The sequence below is a fragment of the Geotrypetes seraphini genome, chromosome 10 (genome assembly GCF_902459505.1).
Source record: "Geotrypetes seraphini chromosome 10, aGeoSer1.1, whole genome shotgun sequence".
Classification (NCBI taxonomy): domain Eukaryota; kingdom Metazoa; phylum Chordata; class Amphibia; order Gymnophiona; family Dermophiidae; genus Geotrypetes; species Geotrypetes seraphini.
In genome coordinates, this window is record NC_047093.1 from 59,285,507 (window position 1) to 59,307,023 (window position 21,517).

Below are 21,517 nucleotides of genomic sequence, written 5' to 3' on the forward strand. Positions count from 1 at the left end.
CCACATATCCCAAGTAATCTCCACCTCCTTCTACTACCTTCGCCAGCTGAAAAGGATCAACCCCTACATCTCCAAACCTGACCTCACCCAACTCCTCTACGCATATGTCCTCTCCAGAATGGATTATTGTAACTCCCTATTTAATGGACTAACCAAAAATAATCTCAAACGCCTCCAACGGGTCCAAAATGCAGCCATCCGCCTCCTACACAACCTTAACTACCACGATCCCATCTCCCCAGCACTCCGTGCTGAACACTGGCTCCCAATTAGCCAGCGATGTGCTTTCAAGGCCCTGGCAATCGCCCACAAGAGAATTCATTCCATCACCCCCTCCTACATAAAATCCAAGCTTCCCATCTACACCCCCACTCGCACCCTCCGTTCAAAATCGGAGATACGTCTATGCACCCCCCCCGGAAGGTCCCTCCTCACAGAAACAGCCCGCAAACGATCCTACAGTCACTTCATTCCACACCTCTGGAACCAACTCCCTCCCCAACTCAGACAACAGAACTCATTATTAACATTCCGCAAATTGGTAAAGACCCTCCTCTTCAACTAAAGATCACCTCTATCTATCCCCCTTAAGCACCCCCTCTCCTCTCTCCTACCTTCCCCCTAAATTCCTGTACAGTCATCTCTTAGTCTATCCTCTGACAAACTGTACCTAATCTCACTTAACTATACTTAAACTACACAACTACCTAATCTCACATAACTGTACTTAACTAACTACTTATACTTGAACTCTACTCTTAAATTGCTGTATTGCCTGTACTTAAACTCTCATCACAGTCTTGTAAGTCCAATCATCCAAACCTGTTGCACTTCTTATATGTCTAATTACCCTCAATTGTGTATGTTCACTTGTAGACCGTTCTGAGCTACTGGGAGGACGGGATAAAAATCTAAATAAATAAATAAATAAATAAATAAAAATATTATTCCATATTGGCTTAGCTTTTTTTTTTGAACAGTTATGTTTTTCTCCAGGCTGGTATGTTATGCAGACTGGTATGTACTGTTTCATTCACATCATTGGGGTGGGTGGGTCAATGACCACTGGGGAAGTAAGGGGGACTAGGCCTTCATGCCTCCAGTGATCATCTGATTAGTTTGGGTGCTTTTTTGGCACTTATTCATTTTTGAAACAGGTCTAGCCTCAAATATCCAAGTTTTGCCATGGACATTATCCAAGACATTAGCCCGCCCTAATCCTGTCCAAAACATACCCCTCTGAGATTTAGATACACTTCAGAAAAACAGCATAAAAAACCATCTAAAAATGTGTTTCAAAAATGGTAATGTGGGTGTTTTAGCAAATTAACCCCCCCTTTTACAAAACTGCACGAGAGGTTTTTAGTGTCATCCGGTTCGCTGAAGGCTCTGCGCTGCTCCAACGGTCATAGAGTTCCTTTGAGCGTCAGAGCAGCACAGAGCATTCAGTGCCATGGCCAGTGCTAAAAACCTCTTGCGCAGTTTTGTAAAAAAAAAAAAAAAAAAAAGGGGGGGGGGGTAGAGAGGGGAAATACCACCTTATGCCATTTTTTGTACATTTTTCTCTTTTGAAAATGAGTCCCATAGTAACATAGTAAATTATAGCAGATAAAGAACTGTATAGTCCATCCAGTCTGCCCACTCAGTCTGCCACGATGTGTTGGACTACACTCATTCATGATTAAACACTGGCATCACACATTGGGCAGTTGTAATTGTGGTGTTTGTGGATCAAGATGTACTTTGTCTTATGCTGTTCTGTAAGCCACTTGGAAATTGACACAGCCAGCAGAAGAAAGGAAGTGTTAATGCCCCTGTACAAGTCACTGAGAGCTAGATGCACTAAACAGGATCGCATGGGTCTGCTCCAATCCAATTTTTGATCAATTCTAAAAAAAATCTATTGATGCACTAAAAAGTTTGCATTGAAATGATTCGCTTGGAAGTTTGTCGTAATCCCTTATTCTCCCATCTGATTGATCACTATGAGAACGACTCTCACACATGCGTAGATCTGGCAGGGGAAGCCCAAACAGCTAATAGGTAGGGGAAGCCCCAAAGCACTCAGCTGTATGGGGCAGAAAACCTTTTTTTTTAATGGTCACAGATGCTATGTGTGTGTTACACATGCACAATATCTGCCCCATAAAAAAGAAAAAAGCCTCCCCTACCAATGATGGCCCTCCCTGATGTCTCCCCGATGAACCGGCACCAGGGATTAACACCTCCTCCCCCTGTGCGAGAGAAAATTGGCAGGAGGAATGCCCACTCCCTTCTGCCATGGTGAGAGAAAATAGGCAGAAGAGAAGCCTACTTCTCTCTTGCCATGCTGACCCTCCCCCCCACGAGAAAAAATTGGAAGGAGGGATGCCTACTCCCTCCTGCCAGTGGAGGCCTCCCTGGACCATCCACTACTCTCCCCCTTCCCACCGCCCAAAAAAAGCAGGAGGGATGTCCACTCCCTCCTGCCACCAGATGCTCCCTCAATACCCCCCCGGTACCTTTTTCTGAAGTTGGAAGCAGAAGGGAAGCATAGTCCCTCCACCTTCAAGGCCCGCCAATTCAATATAGTGGGCCTTCCCTCCTCGGTGCATCATGGTAAGCATAGGGAGTAGCCCAAGGCCCTAATTAGCTCATAGCTGAGGTCCCTCTGTATCTCATGTGATGCACGGGGAGGGGCCTAAGGCCCTGATTGGCTCAGACGTCCTTGGGAGGGGCAAGTAAAACTCTAAATTAAGGCATAGCTGGGTATTCCTGCATAGTGGAGCAGGCACAACTCCCACCATTTTATTGGGCAGACTAGATGAGCCATAAATAATAATAATAATAATTTATTTTCTTGTATACCGCCCAGCCAGTAGTTCTAAGCGGTTCACAACAGTGTAATTAAAAACAACAACATTTCAGTTAATGAATACATTCACATGCACATTTCTATGGGCAAAATTATACATCATGATTAAAATACAATTTCATACATAAAGTAATTCATATCTCAATTAAATACAACATAGTTAAAAGGAAAGGTTACAAGCACAACCTAATAAAAATCTTTTAAAAAACTTATAATAAAAATCATCATTCTTGTTTATCAAATAAATGTGTTTTTAGTAATTTCCTAAATATAGGGTAAGAGTGAGCCTGATTAATCAACTGACATATCCAAGAATTCACTTTCCCGGCCTGATATTCTAGAGTCCTATCAAAGAATGTTTTATAGCGACATGCCCTTGGGGTAGGGAAGATAAAGACCTTTAGCTGCTATCATTTACTATGTTACTATGCAAGAACCTTTTAAATACATAACCACACATCACAAAAAGCAAATGGTTGAGAGCCCACACTCTGAGTCTGCCTGTAGTATAGTGAATTCTATCTATTCTCTCACTAAAACCCAGGCTACACTAAAACCCAGGGTGACTGAAGAATAACAGGCTTGGAGGTCACAGAATCACAGCCCAAGTTCTGCTGCAACTAATATTGTAGCACAGGGGCAGGTAACGGGCCCATGAGAAGTATACACAGAAAATGCCATTTACCAGAGTTTTGGCAATTTTAAATACTATATTTCATTTTCTATAACATTCTCCCAGGGGAGCTCAGAATGGTTTACATGAATTTATTCAAGTACATATGCGTTTTTCCCCGGGGGGGGGGGGGGGAAGGGATTAAGTGACTTGCCCATGGTCACAAGGAGCAGTGTGGGTTTGAGCCCACAATCTTAGGGTACTGAGGCTGTAGCTTTGACCACGGCACCACACTCTCCCATAGTTTCAGAATAGCCACACTAGCAGTTTGGCCCAAATTCTGTAACCAGCGCCTAAAGTTAGACACCTATTTCGGAGGCGCCCAACTAGATAGGTGCCTATCAGAATTGAATAACAAGCTTAATTAAGTTTTTTAATCAGCACTGATTAAAACATAGGCGCCTATCATGAAAGCGCAATTCTGTAACAAGGCGCCTCTAAAAATTTAGGCGGCTTTCAAAAAAACAGGCACTATGCATGTTAGGCTTGGACGTGGCTACACGCTAGGCGCCTTGTTGCAGAATCACTACGTGTGCTTATGCGCTCAGCTAGGCGCCTAACTTGTAGGGGTCCTTTTACAAAGCTGCGCTAGCGGTTTTATCGCACGCGCCAGATTAGCGCGCGCTTTGGCGCATGCTAGCCGGAAATCTACCGCCTGCTCAAAAGGAGGCGGTAGCGCGGGCGGCAATTCAGCACGTGCTATTCCGCACGCTAAGGCTCTAGCGCGGCTTTGTAAAAGGGAGCCCTTAGTTTTGCCTAGAGCCGGCCTATTTCTTGGGCGCCTCCAAAATAGGTGCCGCTCAGCGTGATTCATTAAACAGCACCCAATTGTACTTGAATTGCGCTGAAAAGTGCCTAATGAGGTGCCTAACTTTTCGGCACTTCGTATAGAATTTGCCCTTTTCAAGTTTCAAGTTTATTTATTCATTTGATGAATCGCCTATTAAAATTGCTAGGCGATGTACAAAAATCCATGTAGAAAGTAATACAGAGAAACTATCAATTAACAATATAATTACATAAAATACGGACATGAGGAGGTAGGGAAGGATTAAAGTTTACAATCTTAAAATTGGTAGAAAAAGGTAAAAACAAGAGGTAAGGGGCTAAAATCCAAAGCACAGTTAAAAGCATCTTTGAAGCTTGTAAAAGTTTTAGTTATTAAAAACATCGATAAATAAAATAAAGGTAAACTTAAAATAACAGCTAAAATAGTTAAACAAGTTTTTTAAGAGCAGAAAGGCTTGTGCAGTGGTGCTTTTGTTTCTATCACGTTTAATTAAATGTGTACATATTTATTTATCACAGAAGGTCTTTGGGGGGGTCTGTGCATTTCCGGCTCTGACATTATGTAATGTTGCAGTCTGCCGGGGTTAGTACTGACATTCGTGCAGCCCTTTGTGTATGAAGGTTGCCCACCCTTGTTTTAGCATCGTGTTAGTCTTTCCTCTTTTCGGTGGTCTAGTTCTGAAAGCACAGTGAGGGGGGGGGGAGGGGAGGTGCTGATGGCAGCTCGGAGCTCTTGCAACGCATTTCATAGCGAAGGGCTGCCAGGAGAACAGATTCATTTGTGCCTTGTCTGCTGCAAGGAGGGTCTGGACATTAGCAGGACTGTTGCCAATGCACGAACGACAGCACAAATGGGCTATGCCATGGTAACCATCTCCTGAATTAGCAGAGTGTTGGAGTCGGGGGAACTGGGTGCAGGGTTCTGTACTGTGTATTCTGCAAGAAAAGCCAGAAGTGGTGTAGGATAAACCGTGGCCTTCCCCTCCCTTCCTAGATATTCCCACCTGCTTAAATATTTAAGAGACACCACTTTCCCACCATTTTGCTTAATAAGAAATGTATAACTTGATAAGGTTCATTTCCCCCATGAGACTTTTGTTTCAATATACTCTTTGTGATTTCATAGAATGCAGGGAATTACTGAATCAAAGAAGATATTTCTTACTTATATTAAACAGACTTTTTATAATATGTGTTAGATTGAGGTCATATATCGGCAGTGGACCAGCCACACAAATCGAAACATATATTTTATCTCTATAGTTGAGAATCCATGGATAGAGTTAAATGGCTATTTGTTTATCTTTATACCTCCTTATGTGTGTTGCACCATTTAAATGGATGCTACCTGTTAACATAAGAATTGCCATACTGGGGCAGATCAAAGGTCCATCAAGTCCAGTATTCTGTTTCCAACAGTGGCCAACCCAGGTCCCAAGTACCTAGCTAGATCTCAAGTGTAAAACAGATTTTATGCTGCTTATCCTAGGAATAAGCAGTAAATTTCCCCAAGCCATCTCAATAATGGCCTATGGACTTCTCTTTTAGGAAATTAGCCAAGCCTTTTTTAAACCCCGCTAAGCTAACTGATTTCACCACATTCTCTGGCAACAAATTCCAGAGTTTAATTGCACATTGTGTGAAGAAATAGTTTCTCTGGTTTGTTTTAAATCTACTACTTAGCAGCTTCATTGCATGTCTCCTAGTCTTAGTATATTTTTTGGAAAGAGTGAACAAGCGATTCACATCTACCGTTTTCACTCCACTCAATATTTTATAGACCTCTGTCATATCACCCCTGAACTTTCGCTTCTCTTAAATGGATAGATTTTTGGTCAGTCCAGAATGCCCCAAAAAGTGCTCATTTCTTAAATGAGTAACTTTTGCCAGTTAGCAGTGATCACTTAGATCTTCTCAACAAAACCATTTAATTGTACCCATATTTAGAGAAATGGTATACGATAACACTTGGTGCTCAGTTTTCTCTGTTCAAGGTCCAGATGTTTGGAACATGCTACCCCAGCATCTCATATTACAAATCTTCTCAACAATTTAAAATAGATCTTAAAATCTCTCTTTTTAGTGATGCTTACAATTAGCCACTTCTGGACAATCTGGATGCGGGCCAGGACTGCATAGTTCCTCTTTGTGTATGTCCCCAGCTCCCCTTCCTGCAACACACGCACACTATTCTATTCTGCCCATCTTCTCCTTTCTGTTCTGTCATGCTATTTTTCACTGCTTTTATTTAGATTATATGCCATTCAATAATATGCTGTGATGGATGGGATAGAGAGCCCTGAATAAATTAGAAAACCTGGTAAACATTTCTGCAAATTAACAAAGTTACCTGTACAATTGACCATGAACAACATAAGATAAATATCTATCTCTGATTGGGCAAAGTTTGTTTGGTTCATAAGTGCTGGAGAACTGATTTAGAAGCCTTTAGCTCCTCACACCCCTCCCTCTTGCCCTATAAAGCTGGTCCACTGGCTCGAGTTGGTCTACTAAGGCTGGGAATACTGCAGTGGCAAGTGCTGAGTCTTTCTGGGAGCGGGAATTAATGTCACTTCTTAGTAGCTACATCTAACATAGTAACATAGTAGATGATGGCAGATAAAGACCCAAATGGTCCATCCAGTCTGCCCAACCTGATTGAATTTAAATTTTTAAATTTTTTTCTTTTTAGCTATTTCTGGGCAAAAATCCAAAGCTCTACCCGGTACTGTGCTTGGGTTCCAACTGCCGAAATCTCCGTCAAAACCTACTCCAGCCCATCTACACCCTCCCCAGCCATTGAAGCCCTCTCCAGCTCATCCTCCCCCAAACAGCCATTTACAGACACAGACCGTGCAAGTCTGCCCAGTACTGGCCTTAGTTCAATATTTAATTTTATTTTCTGATTCTAGATCCTCTGTGTTCAACCCACGCTTCTTTGAACTCCATCACTGTTTTCCTCTCCATCACCTCTCTCGGGAGCGCATTCCAGGCATCCACCACCCTCTTCGTAAAGAAGAATTTCCTTACATTGCTCTTGAGTCTCCCACCCCTCAACCTCAAATTATGTCCTCTGGTTTTACCATTTTCCTTTCTCTGGAAAAGATTTTGTTCTACATTAATACCCTTCAAGTATTTGAACGTCTGAATCATATCTCCCCTGTCCCTCTAGTGGCTCAATTTAGAGTGCCGGAAGCAGCCTGGTCCAAGACTCCTGGTAGAGGTCTGTTTGCAGTGACTGTACTAAGTGATCTCAAAGAGAGATATGAAATAAGTGAGTAAATAAAAGGTTTTAAAAATGTCCTGTTCTTGTTGAAACGGAAGTCCAAATTAGTAGGAATAGGCTGTTAGGTTTAAAAAAAAAATCCTGAACAGTATTACCAGCAGCTATACTGGCATTGAGATCCCCTCCTCACCCCTGAATAGATTTGCCTGAATCCTACTGTTGTTGTCTTAGTACTGAGCCCCCTCCAGAAGAAAAGACCTGCTTTTTGTTTGGGAACATTTGCACCTTCCCTGGAGCGCTGTTGAAGAATGTACCAGCCCAGCAAAGAGAATCAAGGCGGAAGTGTAATAGAGATCTTAAGGTTCAGTGGTGCAAGAAGCAGGCCTGGTATGTAGCAACATCTCAGTGTCACACCCCCTGCAAAGATGTGCTTCAGCGGCCTCGCCTCCAGGAACGGAACAGTGGGCTGGGATGATCGGTCTGTTGTGTACCAGATGGCTGGCAGCCGAGGCAGAGCCTGGGACAGTGCAGGAGCAGTCACTGTATTTTCTATAGAAATGCCAAAACATGCAGGAAACAGTGGAGGCTCTACACAGAGGGGATTTTTTTTTTCTTTTAGAATCAGAAGAAAGTTAGTATGTTTTTTTTGTACTTTGCAATAGTAACCGCAAAGGGAATACAACATTGCAAATGAAAGAGCTTTGGTCATAGTCAAGGGGTGACACTACAAGGTCCTGAAACCCCAGAGATGGGAGAGCTTCTTGCACAATTTTGTGTAAGGCTTCACCATGCCTGATTGTAAGCTGCAAACTCTTGAGGGTAGACACTGAATATCCACAAACCATCGTCCACAAACTGATGCAGTTTTTATAAATGACAATTAATAGTGTTCTGGTTGTGTTTGCAAGTCTGTCTGAATGTAGCATCTAGGGTTGCCAGATTTTATGATTGTAAAATCCTGATTACCTAGACCCACCCCCAGTCCCCATCTCTGCCCCAGTCTCCGCCCCCTGCTGCCTCCTGCAGACGCGATTGAGAGGAGGCTTTTCAAAACCTGGACAAAGTGCCGGGTTTTGAAAAGCTGTCCAGACATGTCCGGGGAAATCTGGACCTCTGGTAACCCTAGTAGCATCCAGAAGTACATAATTCTCCTAATTAGCATACAAAATTGCACATGCAAGTTATAGAATAATGGTAGCTCTGTGCATAGCTTAATAGATTAATTAGTTGCTGCTTGGCATCAGTGACCAGTTATTGACTATCCACAGTATGAACTGCAAGGGTGGTGGTGGTCTGGGAAGAGTATGCCAAAGAAAGCAGATCCCAAACAGAATGCTCCAAAAGAAAATATCTTTATTAAAAATCACCTGACACGGTCCATGTTTCACCCACTTAGAGGCTGTCAGAATGTTGTACTTATACAATCTGATCTTTCTAGTACTTTCCACATTGTGGATCATGAACTGCTTAAACGAATATTACAAAATTGGGGATTGAAGGGCCATGTATTAAGGGCCTATTTTACTAAACCAACCATGGTAGAGGTTTCTACCATGGCCCATGGCGCTGCTGTGATGCTCATAGAAATACTATGAGTGTCGGAGCATTTAGGACCATGAGCCACAGTAGAAATCTCTACCGCAGCTTAGAAAAAGGCAGCCTAAATTGGTTAGATGGGTTTTTATCTCATCGAATATATCGGGTTAAAATGAAAGGCCAACGTTCATCTAGTTGGCAAATAGATTGTGGGTTTCACAGGCCTCACCCCTCTCTCTTGTATTGTTCAATGTCAAGATGCATTCCTTGGGCAAAGCTTTAGCAGGTCTTAATATATTCAGCTGTATACATGCAGATGACATTTCCAATAAGGATTCAGATTGGAATGTATTAAAGTCTGTTCTTAATACCTTGGTGAATTGGGTAACATCTCATAAACTGAGGATTAAATATAGATAAAACTATATTTCTTTGGTTGGGTTGACAGGATTTGGCTAGATTGGATCTTTTGTCATCTTTGGGTCAAAGCAATTATACATTTGATATGCAAACTAGAGTCTTAGTTGAACAATTAGATAATTTGCTGACAATGGAGTATCAGGTCAACTTGGTTAGTAAAAAATTGTTTTGGCTGTTAAGAAAATTACAGGTTGTTTGAAAATATTTTGATAAGAACATAAGAACATAAGCAGTGCCTCTGCTGGGTCAGACCAGAGGTCCATCTTGCCCAGCAGTCCGCTCACGCAGCGGCCCATCAGTTCCAGGACCTGTATAGTGATCCTCTATCTATACCCTTCTACCCCTTTTTCCTTCAGGAATTCATCCAATCCCTTCTTGAACCCCGATACCGTACCGTGTCCTATCACACCCTCTGTAAGTGCATTCCAGGCATCCACCACCCTTTGGGTGAAGAAGAACTTCCTAGCATTAGTTCTGAATCTGTCCCCTCTTAATTTTTCCATATGCCCTCTCGTTCTTGTAGTTTCTGAAAGTTTGAAGAATCTGTCCCTCTCCACTTTCTCTATGCCCTTCATGATCTTGTAAGTCTCTATCATGTCCCCTCTAAGTCTCCGCTTTTCAAGGGAAAAGAGCCCCAGTTTCTCCAATCTCTCAGTATATGAAAGGTTTTCCATACCTTTTATCAATCGCGTCACTCTTTTCTGAATCCTCTCGAGTATCGTCATATCCTTCTTAAGGTACGGCGACCAATACTGGATGCAGTACTCCAGATGCGGGTGCACCATTGTCCGATACAACGGCAGGATGAGCTCTTTTTATCTGGTTGTAATGTCTTTCTTGATAATACCTAGCATTCTATTCGCCTTCTTAGAGGCCGCTGCGCACTGTGCCAATGGCTTCATTGTGTTGTCCACTATTAGCCCCAAGTCCTTTTCTTGGGTACTTTCACCCATTACCAGCCCTCCCATCGTATAGCTGTACTTCGGGTTTCTATTCCCTACATGCAAAACTTTACATTTCTCTACATTAAACTTCATCTGCCAACTCATCGCCCACTCTTCTAGTTTGTTCAGATCCCTTTGTAATTCCTCGCAGTCCTCTTTAGTCCCAACTCCACTAAATAGTTTGGTGTCATCTGCGAATTTTATTACTTCACACTTCGTCTCTGTTTCTAGATCGTTTATAAATACATTGAACCCGAATACCGACCCCTGCGGAACACCGCTCGTGACCCTCCTCCAGTCAGAGTAGTAGCCCTTCACTCCTACTCTTTGCTTCCTACCCAACAACCAATTTTTGATTTTTTGTTTATTTGTTTATTTTAGTTTTTGATTAAACGCTTTTTCATTTCTTCAAAGCGTTGTACAGAATATAAAATAACAGTTCAACAAAAAATGTAACAATTAAAACATACTTTCTATAAACTGCGAGGTTATTATAGACTAACAAGCAATCGACACAAGTAGGAAAGGGGGGGAGAAATACAATTGATAAAGTAAATGGGAGAAACATTTAAGGTAAACACAAAAAGGAATGGGGAAATAGATGTATTTTAAAGAACAGGTATAAATTAATCTCTAAAATACAATATTTCAGTTAAAAGCATCTTTAAAAAGAAAGCATTTTAAGTTGCTTTTAAAATTTTTTAAGTTTTTTTCCATTTTTAAGTAAAGCGGAAGAGCATTCCAGATCGTAGGGGCTGTAACAGAAAAAGTGGAGGTGCGGCGTGTGCCAATAATTTTTAGAGAAGGAATGTTAAGGTTAAATTGAGATATAGATCTTAAAGACCTCGGTGGGTCGTAAGGAATCAATAATCTATCTATGAAAGCTGGGGTATTAGTCTGCATAGTTTTGAATGTCAGAAGGGCGATTTTATATGCTACCCTATGTGAGACCGGCAACCAGTGGGCATTTTGAAGCAGAGGGGTAACATGATCATGTTTCTTTGCTCCCGAGATGATCTTAATGGCCGTGTTTTGAATAAGCTGCAGATGTTTTAAGTCCTTATGATAGATTCCTTTTAAAAGTGAGTTACAGTAGTCTATTTTTGATATAACGAGTGAATGGATCAGAACGTTAAGGGAACTAATATCAAGAAGAGGGGCCAATGATTGAATCATTCTTAATTTATAAAAACAGTTTTTAACTAATGCGCTTATTTGTGGTCGAAATGTTAGCTTATTATCTATGTACATCTATGTATTATCTATGTACATCTCCTTCCACCCCATGGTTCTTCAGTTTTCGTAGTAGGCGTTCATGGGGTACCTTATCAAAGGATTTTTGGAAATCTAAGTATACGATGTCTATGGGGTCCATTTGCTTGTTAATTCCTTCGAAGAAGTACAATAAGTTTGTTTGGCACGATCTTCCTTTGCAGAAGCCGTGCTGGCTTGTTTTCATCAGTTTGTTTCTTTCTAGATGCTCATCGATGCTGTCTTTTATCAGCGCTTCCGCCATCTTCCCCGGAACCGAAGTCAGACTTACCAGTCTGTAATTCCCCGGTCACCTCTCGATCCTTTTTTAAAGATGGGCGTAACATTAGCTATTCTCCAATCCTCCGGGATCATGTCTGTTTTCAGGGATAGGTTACAAACCTGAGTAGTAGTTCTGCTATTTCCTCTTTTAGTTCCGTCAAAACCCTAGGGTGGATTCCTTCCGGGCCTGGAGATTTGTCACTTTTTAAATCTATCTATCTGCTTATGTACGTCCTCGAGGCTTACCTCCATTGATGTTAATTTTTCTGCTTAATCTCCTGTGAAGATTTTTTCAGGTTCCGGCACGTTGGATGTATCCTCTTGTAAATACTGATGAAAAGAATATGTTTAGTCTATCTGCCACTTCTTTCTCCTCCTTCACCACTCCTTTTCTATCTCCGTCATCCAGCGGTCCCACTTCCTCTCTTGCTGGCTGCTTCCCTTTAACATATCTGAAGAACGGTTTGAAATTTCACGCTTCCCTGGCTAGCTTCTCTTTATATTCTCTTTTTGCTCTTCTGACTACGAAGTGACATTCCCTTTGATGCTTCCTGTGCTCTTTCCAGTTCTCCCCGGTTTTGTCCTTTTTCCATTTCCGGAATTAATATTTCTTTTCTCCTATCGCTTTCTTCACTTCTTTAGTTATCCACACCGGGTCTTTAGTTCGGTTCTTTTCGCATCCTTTTCTAAATCTAGGGATATACAAATTTTGCGCTTCGCTCACCGTGTCCTTGAATAATGACCAGGCTTGCTCTACAGTCTGTGATTTCCTTGAGCTGTTTCTTAGTTTCTTTCTTACCATTACTCTCATCACTTTGTAGTTTCCTTTCTTGAAGTTCAAAGTCGTTGCTGTGGTTCTCTTCCCCTTCGATATTCCTACTTCAACCTTGAACTTGATCATATTGTGATCACTGTTTCCCAACGGTCCCACTACTTCCACTTCCTTTGCAGGTCCTCTTAGCCCATTGAGGATTAGGTGCAGAGGGGCATTCCCTCTCGTTGGTTCTCTGACAAGCTGTTCCATGAAGCAGTCCTATATAGCTTCCAGGAATCCGGTCTCCTTAGCACATTTTGAGTTTCCAAGACTCCAGTCTATCCTGGGATAGTTGAAGTCTCCCATAACAATCGTGTTACCGCTTTTGCATTCTAGCCTCATCTCTGCTTTCATATCTTCATCATTTGCTTTGGATTGCCCAGGTGGATGATAGTACAGGCCCATCTTTATCTCGGGCCTATTTCTTCCTGGTATTTTAACCCATAGTGATTCCAATTTGTCGGTCGTTGCCGCTGTGTCTACTCTGGTCGAGTGTATGTTATCCTTTATGTATAGGGCTATTCCTCTTCCTTTCTGACCTGTCCTGTCTTCGCAATAGAGTTTGTACCCGGCAGTACTATGTCCCATTTGTTTCTTCATTCCACCATGTTTCAGAGACCCCAATGATGTCTAGGTTCTCTTTTTTGGCCATGACTTCTAATTCTCCCATTTTGTTCCTTAGGCTCCTTGCATTAGTATACATGCAATTTAAGTCCTGGTGTTCCTTCGTCTTCATTTTCATTTCCTGCGCTACATTCTTCTTATCATCCTCTTGATCTGTCAACTCCTGTTTTTTGCCCGTTGTGTCTTCCCAGCATTTTCCCCTCTCAGTATCTTCTCGGGATACCTTTTTCTGAATCATCAACACTTGGTCGACTGTCGGCTTTCCCCTTCTTCTTAGTTTAAAGCCTGTTCTATTCCTCTCCTGACGTTGTTTGCTAGTAGTCTTGTTCCCGCCACACTCAGATGTAGTCCATCTCTCCTGAAGAGCTTCTTCTTGCCCCAAAACGTTGTCCAGTTCCTCACGAAGTGGAACCCCTCTTCCTCACACCATCTCCTCATCCATGCATTTATTGATTGTAGTTCCGTCTGCCTCCTCACATCTGCCCTTGGTACTGGTAGGATCTCTATCTTGTGAGTCCTCATCTTCAACTTCCTTCCCAGAATTTTGAACTGTTCAATCAGTGCATTCCTGCTGTAGTCTCTCCTGCTGACATCATTTGTCCCGATGTGGATCATCGCTGTGGTCTCTTCCGTCTCTGCTCCTTCTAGGATCCTTTCAATTCTGTCGACGATGTCTTTTGTTCTTGCTCCTGGGAGGCAGGTCACTAGGCGATCCTCTCTCCCTCCTGCTATGTGGCTATCTACTTGCCTTAGGATTGAGTCTCCCACTAGGATCGCAGACTTTCCTTTTTTCAGTTTTTGCAATTTTGGTTTAATCACTCATCCTATCCCAGATGGACTATTGCAATATACAGGCAGTCCCCGGGTTAAGAACGCCTGACTTATGTCAAACTTGTACTTACGAACTGAGGTCCTGCTTCTCCCTTCCTGTGTCAATGTGCCCCTTCTTTCTCCCTTCCTGTCCAAACATGATCCTTCTCCTCCATTCCATGTCCCAATGTGCCCCTCGTTGTCTTTCCCTCTGTTTTGCGTCCCAAATTCATGCCACCTCCTGTGGGTGTTTACTTCCTCTCGCCGGCTCCCTCCTCCCATCGCAGTTCTCTTTGCAAAGCCGCATTTCATGGCTGACATGGTAGCCTGACCCTTTGTACCTCCCGCGGGTGTTTACTTCCTCTGGATGACTCTCTCCTCCAAGTGACACTTCTGTTTGCGAAGCTGCAGCAACTGGTTCCTGCACGAAGCTCACGGCTGACCCGGAAGCCTTCCCTCATAATTAATGCAGATAATAAAAAGAAATAGAAACCACTTGGGAAATGTGAATCGTAAATGTCAAACCCATGTCCAACAGTATGCCTAAACTGTGGACCTGATCTTTAGCTATGAAAGTAGTATCAGCCCCCCTAAAAAAGAGAGGTAAGAATTCACACCAACCCCCTCTTTTACTAAGGTGTGCTGCGCTTTTTAGCGCGCGATAAATATTAGCGTGTGCTAAACACACGCTATATGCTAACACGTGCATGTTATACTATGGGCACGTTAGCAGTTAGTGCATACATTGATTTAGCGCACAATAAATCTGCCGCTAAAACGCTTAGCGCACCTTTGTAAAAGAGAGCCTTAGTGCGCATTGTCCCTGCATGAAAATCTGGCACTTTTTCTTGAATCTTCGCCAGAGTGTACGACACATAATTGAAAGGGGGTGTGCGGAGGGGGAAGTGCATGGGCAGGTCCCTCAAATACACATGTAACTTATAGAATACTTTAAGTTACAAGCTAAAGTGCAGAATTTAAGTGCTCACATTTAGGCCTGCCATGCCTTTCACATGGCGTACTATAGCTCCTAAATGTTGGTGTACAAGTGCTAATTTACGCTCTGTTTTATCATGGAATCTGGGTGCCCAGATGCCATTATCATATTTGCACTCAGCGCTCAGCATTTTGATGCCCCAATTTGAGTGATCTTTACAGAATTTGACCCATAGTGCAGAGAAGGTCTGTAAAGATATTCCGGAGGTGCTCGCTGGGTATCCAGAGGTGCCTCTGAATATCCTGGTCAGCAGCACTGATCTGAATATCAGGTCCGGTGATACTGTGAGATTCTTTTCACTATTTATCAGAGTGGGTTTATCCCTCACCCCTTTCTGAATGACTGGGGTTTTTTTTTTTTTTAATGGGGCTTATACATTGATCTCTTTGCTCCTCCTCCTCTTGGCTGTTTTTCTTCCCCTGTCTTCGCCCCCCTCCCCCTCCCCATACATTGCTCTTTTTCCTTCTCCTCTCCTGCGGTCATACATATTTGTAAAACCTTGCAATGCATTTTAAAACTGACAATTCTCCAACAAATCTCCTAATTTTGGCTTCCTTTGTTTTGCACACTTCTGTTTTGGCTTCAAGTTCCAGGTATCTGGTTATTATGTGCCCAGATTTGGGCTTAGAGGAAACACATAGGAAGACTCCTTATGCTGTGCTTCAAGACTCACTTTCACAAAGGGGTTTGTACATTCATGGTGGCAATGATTGCTCCGACTCTGTGTCGGTTGCCATTTAGGAACCAAGTAGCATTTGTACAGATGAAAATGTAATTGCAGCCTTCTTGCCCCATGGAATAGGTTTACCATTTTTAGTGATGTAAAACCTTGTGTTCTGCCCAGCCCTGCCGTGTTTTCGCCTCCAGCCCCACCCCATTCCACCCCAGCCCCGCCCTCACAAAACCTCATCTCTTCTTTCCCCACCTCCGGGCCTTATCTGAAGGGCCTCCAAGTATGCATGGATATGTACAATATCATCTGCCCATGTTCAGAGGCTGTCCAGATGTAGCCGGAGTTCGGCCCTTTCCAAAATCTTGACAAACTGCCAGATTTTGAAAAGTCCATCTGGGCACCCGGACAATCCTCTAAAAAGAGGACATGTCTGGGTTTTCTCGGACATCTGGTAACCCTACCGTGGACGCTTCTTTTTAACTAGCTGAAGGTCTGCAGTCTATGCAAGCCTGTATTTATTTTTAGCAGGCCACAGGAGGGCACTTGTCAGTTGGGTGAATTGCAACCCAACTGACTCAGGTGCTTACCCGAGTAGATTATATCTTATCAAGTTTTTTCTATTCTGCCTTCACCTAAATAGCTCAGGGACAGATAACAGAAATAAAAAAAAAAAGCCCAGACCAATTTGTCTGGGAATTACAGATTTAAAACAAAAAACTTACATAGCATAATTAAGCTCAATTTAAATCAATCATGATGGAAAGAAAATTTTTTTAAAAGTTTTCTGAACTGAAGATAATGCCCACAGAGGTGTAATCCCAAAGGAAGTTGGTTCCAGAAATTAACTAGTTGATACTGAATTGACAAAGAAAATTGTCAAATAGACTTTACTTTCTTTGCTATCGGAAATTTTAATTGAAAAGAATTTCTCATTTGATATTTAGAATGAGGGTTATAAGGACAGTAGATTTGTCAGATAATCAGAGACATTCAACTGTTAAGATCTTAAAAACTGTAACTCCTAACTTTAATTTTATTCTAGCTTCCAAAGGTAACTAATGAAGTCTATAATAAGGTTATCCCCACCACACACACACACTCACTTGGCGTGGCTAGGACTAAGGGCTCCTTTTAATAAGCTGCGATACCGTTTTTAGCGTGCCCTGCAGATTAGCATGTGCTAACTCCTGCGCTACGCAGAAAAACTAACACCAGTTCAATGGAAGCGTTAGCATCTAGCGTGTGTGCTAAAACCGCTAGCGCAGCTTAGTAAAAGAAGCCCTAAGTCTAGGCTGTCAAACTTTGTGTACTTTACCAGTTAGGAAAACACGTGATCAGGCATAGGGGAGGGGAGTAAAAATACTACATATATTTGCACTTATAAATGTGTGCCCTCTCTCTTTGCCCCCAAATCTGCTGTCCGCACAAAGAGCTGGTGAAAAGGTTCACGGGTACTTTGCATTTTGAATGCATGTGTCGCCTAAACAATTTTGAAAGTTAAGCTATAAATGAATGTATATGCCCCATAACAACATAGACTTCAGAATTATCCCAAATAAATATAAGTAAGTTTGAAATTCTACATGGTATGCAGCCTGTAATTAATTTTCCATGAAATGCACTGAATTCAAGCATAGACTAGGTTGCTGGTATGTGAAACAAACCCTTTCCAAAAGTATCTGTTAAAGATTAATGGACCATATTTGAGGAACGGTTCTGGAATGAGAGTCTGAATGCAGTTTTGCCCTCAATTTCTTATACTAAGTTTTGAGGCCCTGACACCCTCTTTCGGTCTCTGTTTGCTGCAGCTGTGCAGGAGGAGCGACAGAGGGGGAAGGATCGGAATGAAAATGAGGTGGAGTCAACAAGCAGTGCCAATGAGGACATGCCCGTGGAGAAGATTTTGGAAGCCGAATTGGCGGTAGAGCCAAAGACAGAGACCTATATTGAAGCAAATATGGGCCTGACACCAAACTCGGTGAGAGACAGTAATTCCTTGTGCTTTCTCAGTCTGAGTAGTCTTTAAAGAGTCAAACTTAGAAATTCTTTGGGTCAGGTTTAGGGTTGAGTTGACTTGATAAGGCAAATAATAACAGTGAGGTAAGAAAACAAGTGCATCCAGTATATGGTTTCCCCCACTTTTAGACCTTCAAGACTTTGTTGAAATGAAGTTTTGACATACAGACAACTCTTCAAGAGCATACTTGATCATCCATTGACTCCTAGAATGAATAATCAGGAATCATCTTTTTAATGGAAACTATCTCTGAAAATATACATCTTTTTTTTCTATTATATTGCACTATAGTTCCTAATTTAAAGAGATTTTTCTTTTTTTTAAGTAAAAAGATATCTCTTTAGCCTCTTATTTTTCCAGTTTGTGGGTCTGATGTAGATTCAGCTCATTTTGACTGTCACTCCTCTGCTTGAATATAATAGAGTAAAATGCAAGAAGGAAGGTTAAAAAGAAAGAAAGGAAGTTGAAAAGATAATTGATTTCATATGACTATTTTTTCATCTCAGCCTATTCTAGGAAAACTGATGTTTTTGTATAGATGAACAAACCCTGATGGCATCAAAAATCTGCTTCACATCTAAACAGAGGTGATAGATTGGAGAAAGGGCCTCATTATTGGAAATGTGTTTTTCTCCTTGTCTAGAGATAACATGTGAAGCAGATATAAAAATGTTGGAAGCTGGGGGAGGGGGAAGGGAAGAGAACAAGTGGGATGTCATATGGCAAGCAAGGAATAGAAGGGGAGAGGGTAGGGGGCTGTGACTTTGAAGCACTCTGGAGCTGATTCTATAAAAAGCCCCTAAAGTTAGGCACCTCTTAGGCCAGGGATGTCAAAGTCCCTTCTCGAGGGCCGTAATCCAGTCAGGTTTTCAGGATTTCCCCCAATGAATATGCATGAGATCTATTAGCATACAATGAAAGCAGTGCATGCAAATAGATCTCATGCATATTCATTGGGGAAATCCTGAAAACCTGACTGGATTGCGGCCCTCTAGGTGGGACTTTGACACCCCTGGCTTAGGCAAAATACCCTTAATAGGCTCAATAATTGCTAAAAAAAAAAATAATTGGGTGATAGGCACCTATCGCATGGTGCTTAGCGGCACCTAACGCCTAAGTGAATGTTTCTATGGATGGAGGATGACTTAGGTGCTGCTAAACATGAGATTCTCCAAAAATCTTAAGCGTCTAAAATGTAGGCCTTTAAAACCCTTCCCTACTTTTCAGGCACCTAAGATTTTACATAGGCGCTGCTAGCCGTGATTCTGTAAATGGCGCCTAAGGGCTCCTTTTAACAAAGGTGCGTTAGGGCCTTAACGCACGGAATAGCGCGTGCTAGCCGCTACTGCCTCCTTTTGAGCAGGCGGTAGTTTTTCAGGCAGCGTGCGCTAATCTGGTCTGTGCGCTAAAAACGCTAGCGCACCTTTGTAAAAGGAGCCCTAAGTGTGACTGGCACATGGCTGGCGCCGTTTATTTAGGCGCTGGCTGATTTAGGTGCCGTTTATAGAAATAGCCCCTCTGTGTACAGGGACTGTTTGCTGGATGCTTTGTTTTCCAAAGTTTATCTATGTTCCTCACATTTTGACATGCCTGTTTTTATTTATCACAATAATAATTTTAGATTTGCCTGGCTTCTTTTTATTCTGATTAAGTTTTACGGTTCTATAGTATCTTCTGTCCAATGAGTCCTTAAGAATGATCACAGTGCTCTCTAGATAGAACTGAATAAATGCAGAGATGCAGTCTCTGCATTTTACTGCCATATTGGATACATGGACAGAGGCAGATCTGAAGCTGAAGTCCAATGGCTCTCCTGAATGCGAGCCTTGGCCCTGGAAGCGCCCTGAGCAAATGTAGCCTGGTGGGAGACAGTGAAGATTTGGGAAAAGTCCTAAACTGTAAATGTATCATGCTTGTGGGAAGGGGGATTCCATTGAGAACTTTGTCTGGATGGTAAAATAAGCTGGAGAGCTTGCAAGTTGCTTACTAACACACACATCCCTGGAAGCTTTGTGAGAAAGATTAAAAAAAACACGTGTTTTCCTAAATATGCTGGGGAAACCTTAATGAAGCTTCATGTAATTTGCCTTGCATATAAGGAGGGCTGGTCACTGCTAAGACCCCCTGGTAATTTTCCCAGCGAAGTATTGAATGCAATTGACCCTCAGAAATGTCACCAGCCACTCAAATATGTTTCATAGTGGTTGGATTTATACATTATATCCTCACCGGGCCATTTTTGTTTTGTTTTTAAATTTGTGAATATCTTAGTTTTTCATAAAGTGCAATAGTGGCAAAGTAAAACTTATTGTAGATAAGAGCTAATACTTAGCTTAGCTATACTGGTCCATTCTAAGGGATACTATCACCAACATGTTTCACCCAACACGGGTTTCATCAGGGCTGTGATCCCTCGATTAGAATGTGTTTCCCATGATGCGACCACTCTATAGGTTGCACTTTATGAAAAACTAAGATATTCATAAATTTAAAAACAAAACAAAACAAAAATGGCCCGGTGAGGATATAATGTACAAATCCAACCACTATGAAACATATTTGAGTGGCTGGTGGCATTTCTGAGGGTCAATTGCATTCAATACTTCGCTGGGAAAATTACCAGGGGGTCTTAGCAGCGACCAGCCCTTGTATTATGTGTTGATTTCTACTTTCCCATCTTTATAGACTTTTTCAACTATATAGTTTGCACTAATTGATTATAAATGATGGCTTTACAAGAAGATTGCATATAAGGAGACCATTCTCAACCCAGTCTTCAGAGCACACCTAATTCCAATGGGTTCGCTTTTCGAAAATGGATGTTTCTGAGCCTCCGAATTTGGACGTTTGGGGGGAAACGTCTGAATCGGACTCAGATGCCCTTTTGAAAAATGGCCCTCTTTGGCTATTAATACTAAAAGCATAATGTGTCACACATGAGGAGTAGCTTCTTATTTCTCAGGTTAGCTTCCTGTTTGTTCTGTTCCCTCACCCCTGAAATCCCTTTGATCCGATACAGCTCACTCAAGTCTTGATCTCCTTGTAAATCTCAGAGTGGTCTATACTTGGATATGTAAGGGAGATTCTCACAGACACTTCTTAGGAATTTTCCATCCATTTAGCAATGTGTCCATTGAAGTTCTTTATTCTCAAGTGCTAGAGGATCTTCCCCAACCTTCTAAGAGCTGCGGGGCAAAAGTCTACCCATCCCCAGCACATCTGAAATCCTCTCCTCCCTATTCCAGCAAGACTGGATTCTCTCTCACTTGGGCTTTGCACTTCTGCTAATTTCCTCTTTCTCTTTCCAGCCCAATGACCCTGTGACCAATATTTGTCAAGCAGCAGACAAGCAACTCTTCACTTTGGTAGAATGGGCAAAGAGAATCCCTCATTTTTCGGAATTGCCTTTGGATGATCAGGTTATCCTTCTGAGGGCAGGTAAGTGCCGCTAAAAAAGGAGAGAGGAATAGTGAATGCAGGAACTGGGATTATTTATATAGTAACATAGTAAATGATGGCAGATAAAGACCTGAATGGGCCATCCAATCTGACTAACAGTTATACTTATTATAAAAATTCATGCTTAAATTGAATCATTTTTTTCTTT

At 42.1% G+C, this 21,517-nt stretch overlaps 1 protein-coding gene across 3 annotated transcripts in view; it reads left to right on the forward strand.

Annotated features, from left to right (window-relative positions):
* The window catches only part of RXRA (retinoid X receptor alpha), a 337,914-nt gene that overhangs the window by 300,263 nt on the left and 16,134 nt on the right, over nt 1-21,517 (forward strand). For 2 of the 3 annotated variants that reach the window (XM_033960169.1, XM_033960170.1), the window contains 2 exons: nt 17,702-17,871; nt 21,219-21,348. In XM_033960169.1, the coding sequence (XP_033816060.1) occupies nt 17,702-17,871; nt 21,219-21,348 (300 nt within the window). Of the gene's footprint in view, nt 1-7,488; nt 7,591-17,701; nt 17,872-21,218; nt 21,349-21,517 lie in introns of all 3 variants that reach the window. The other variant, XM_033960168.1, reaches the window with a different exon arrangement.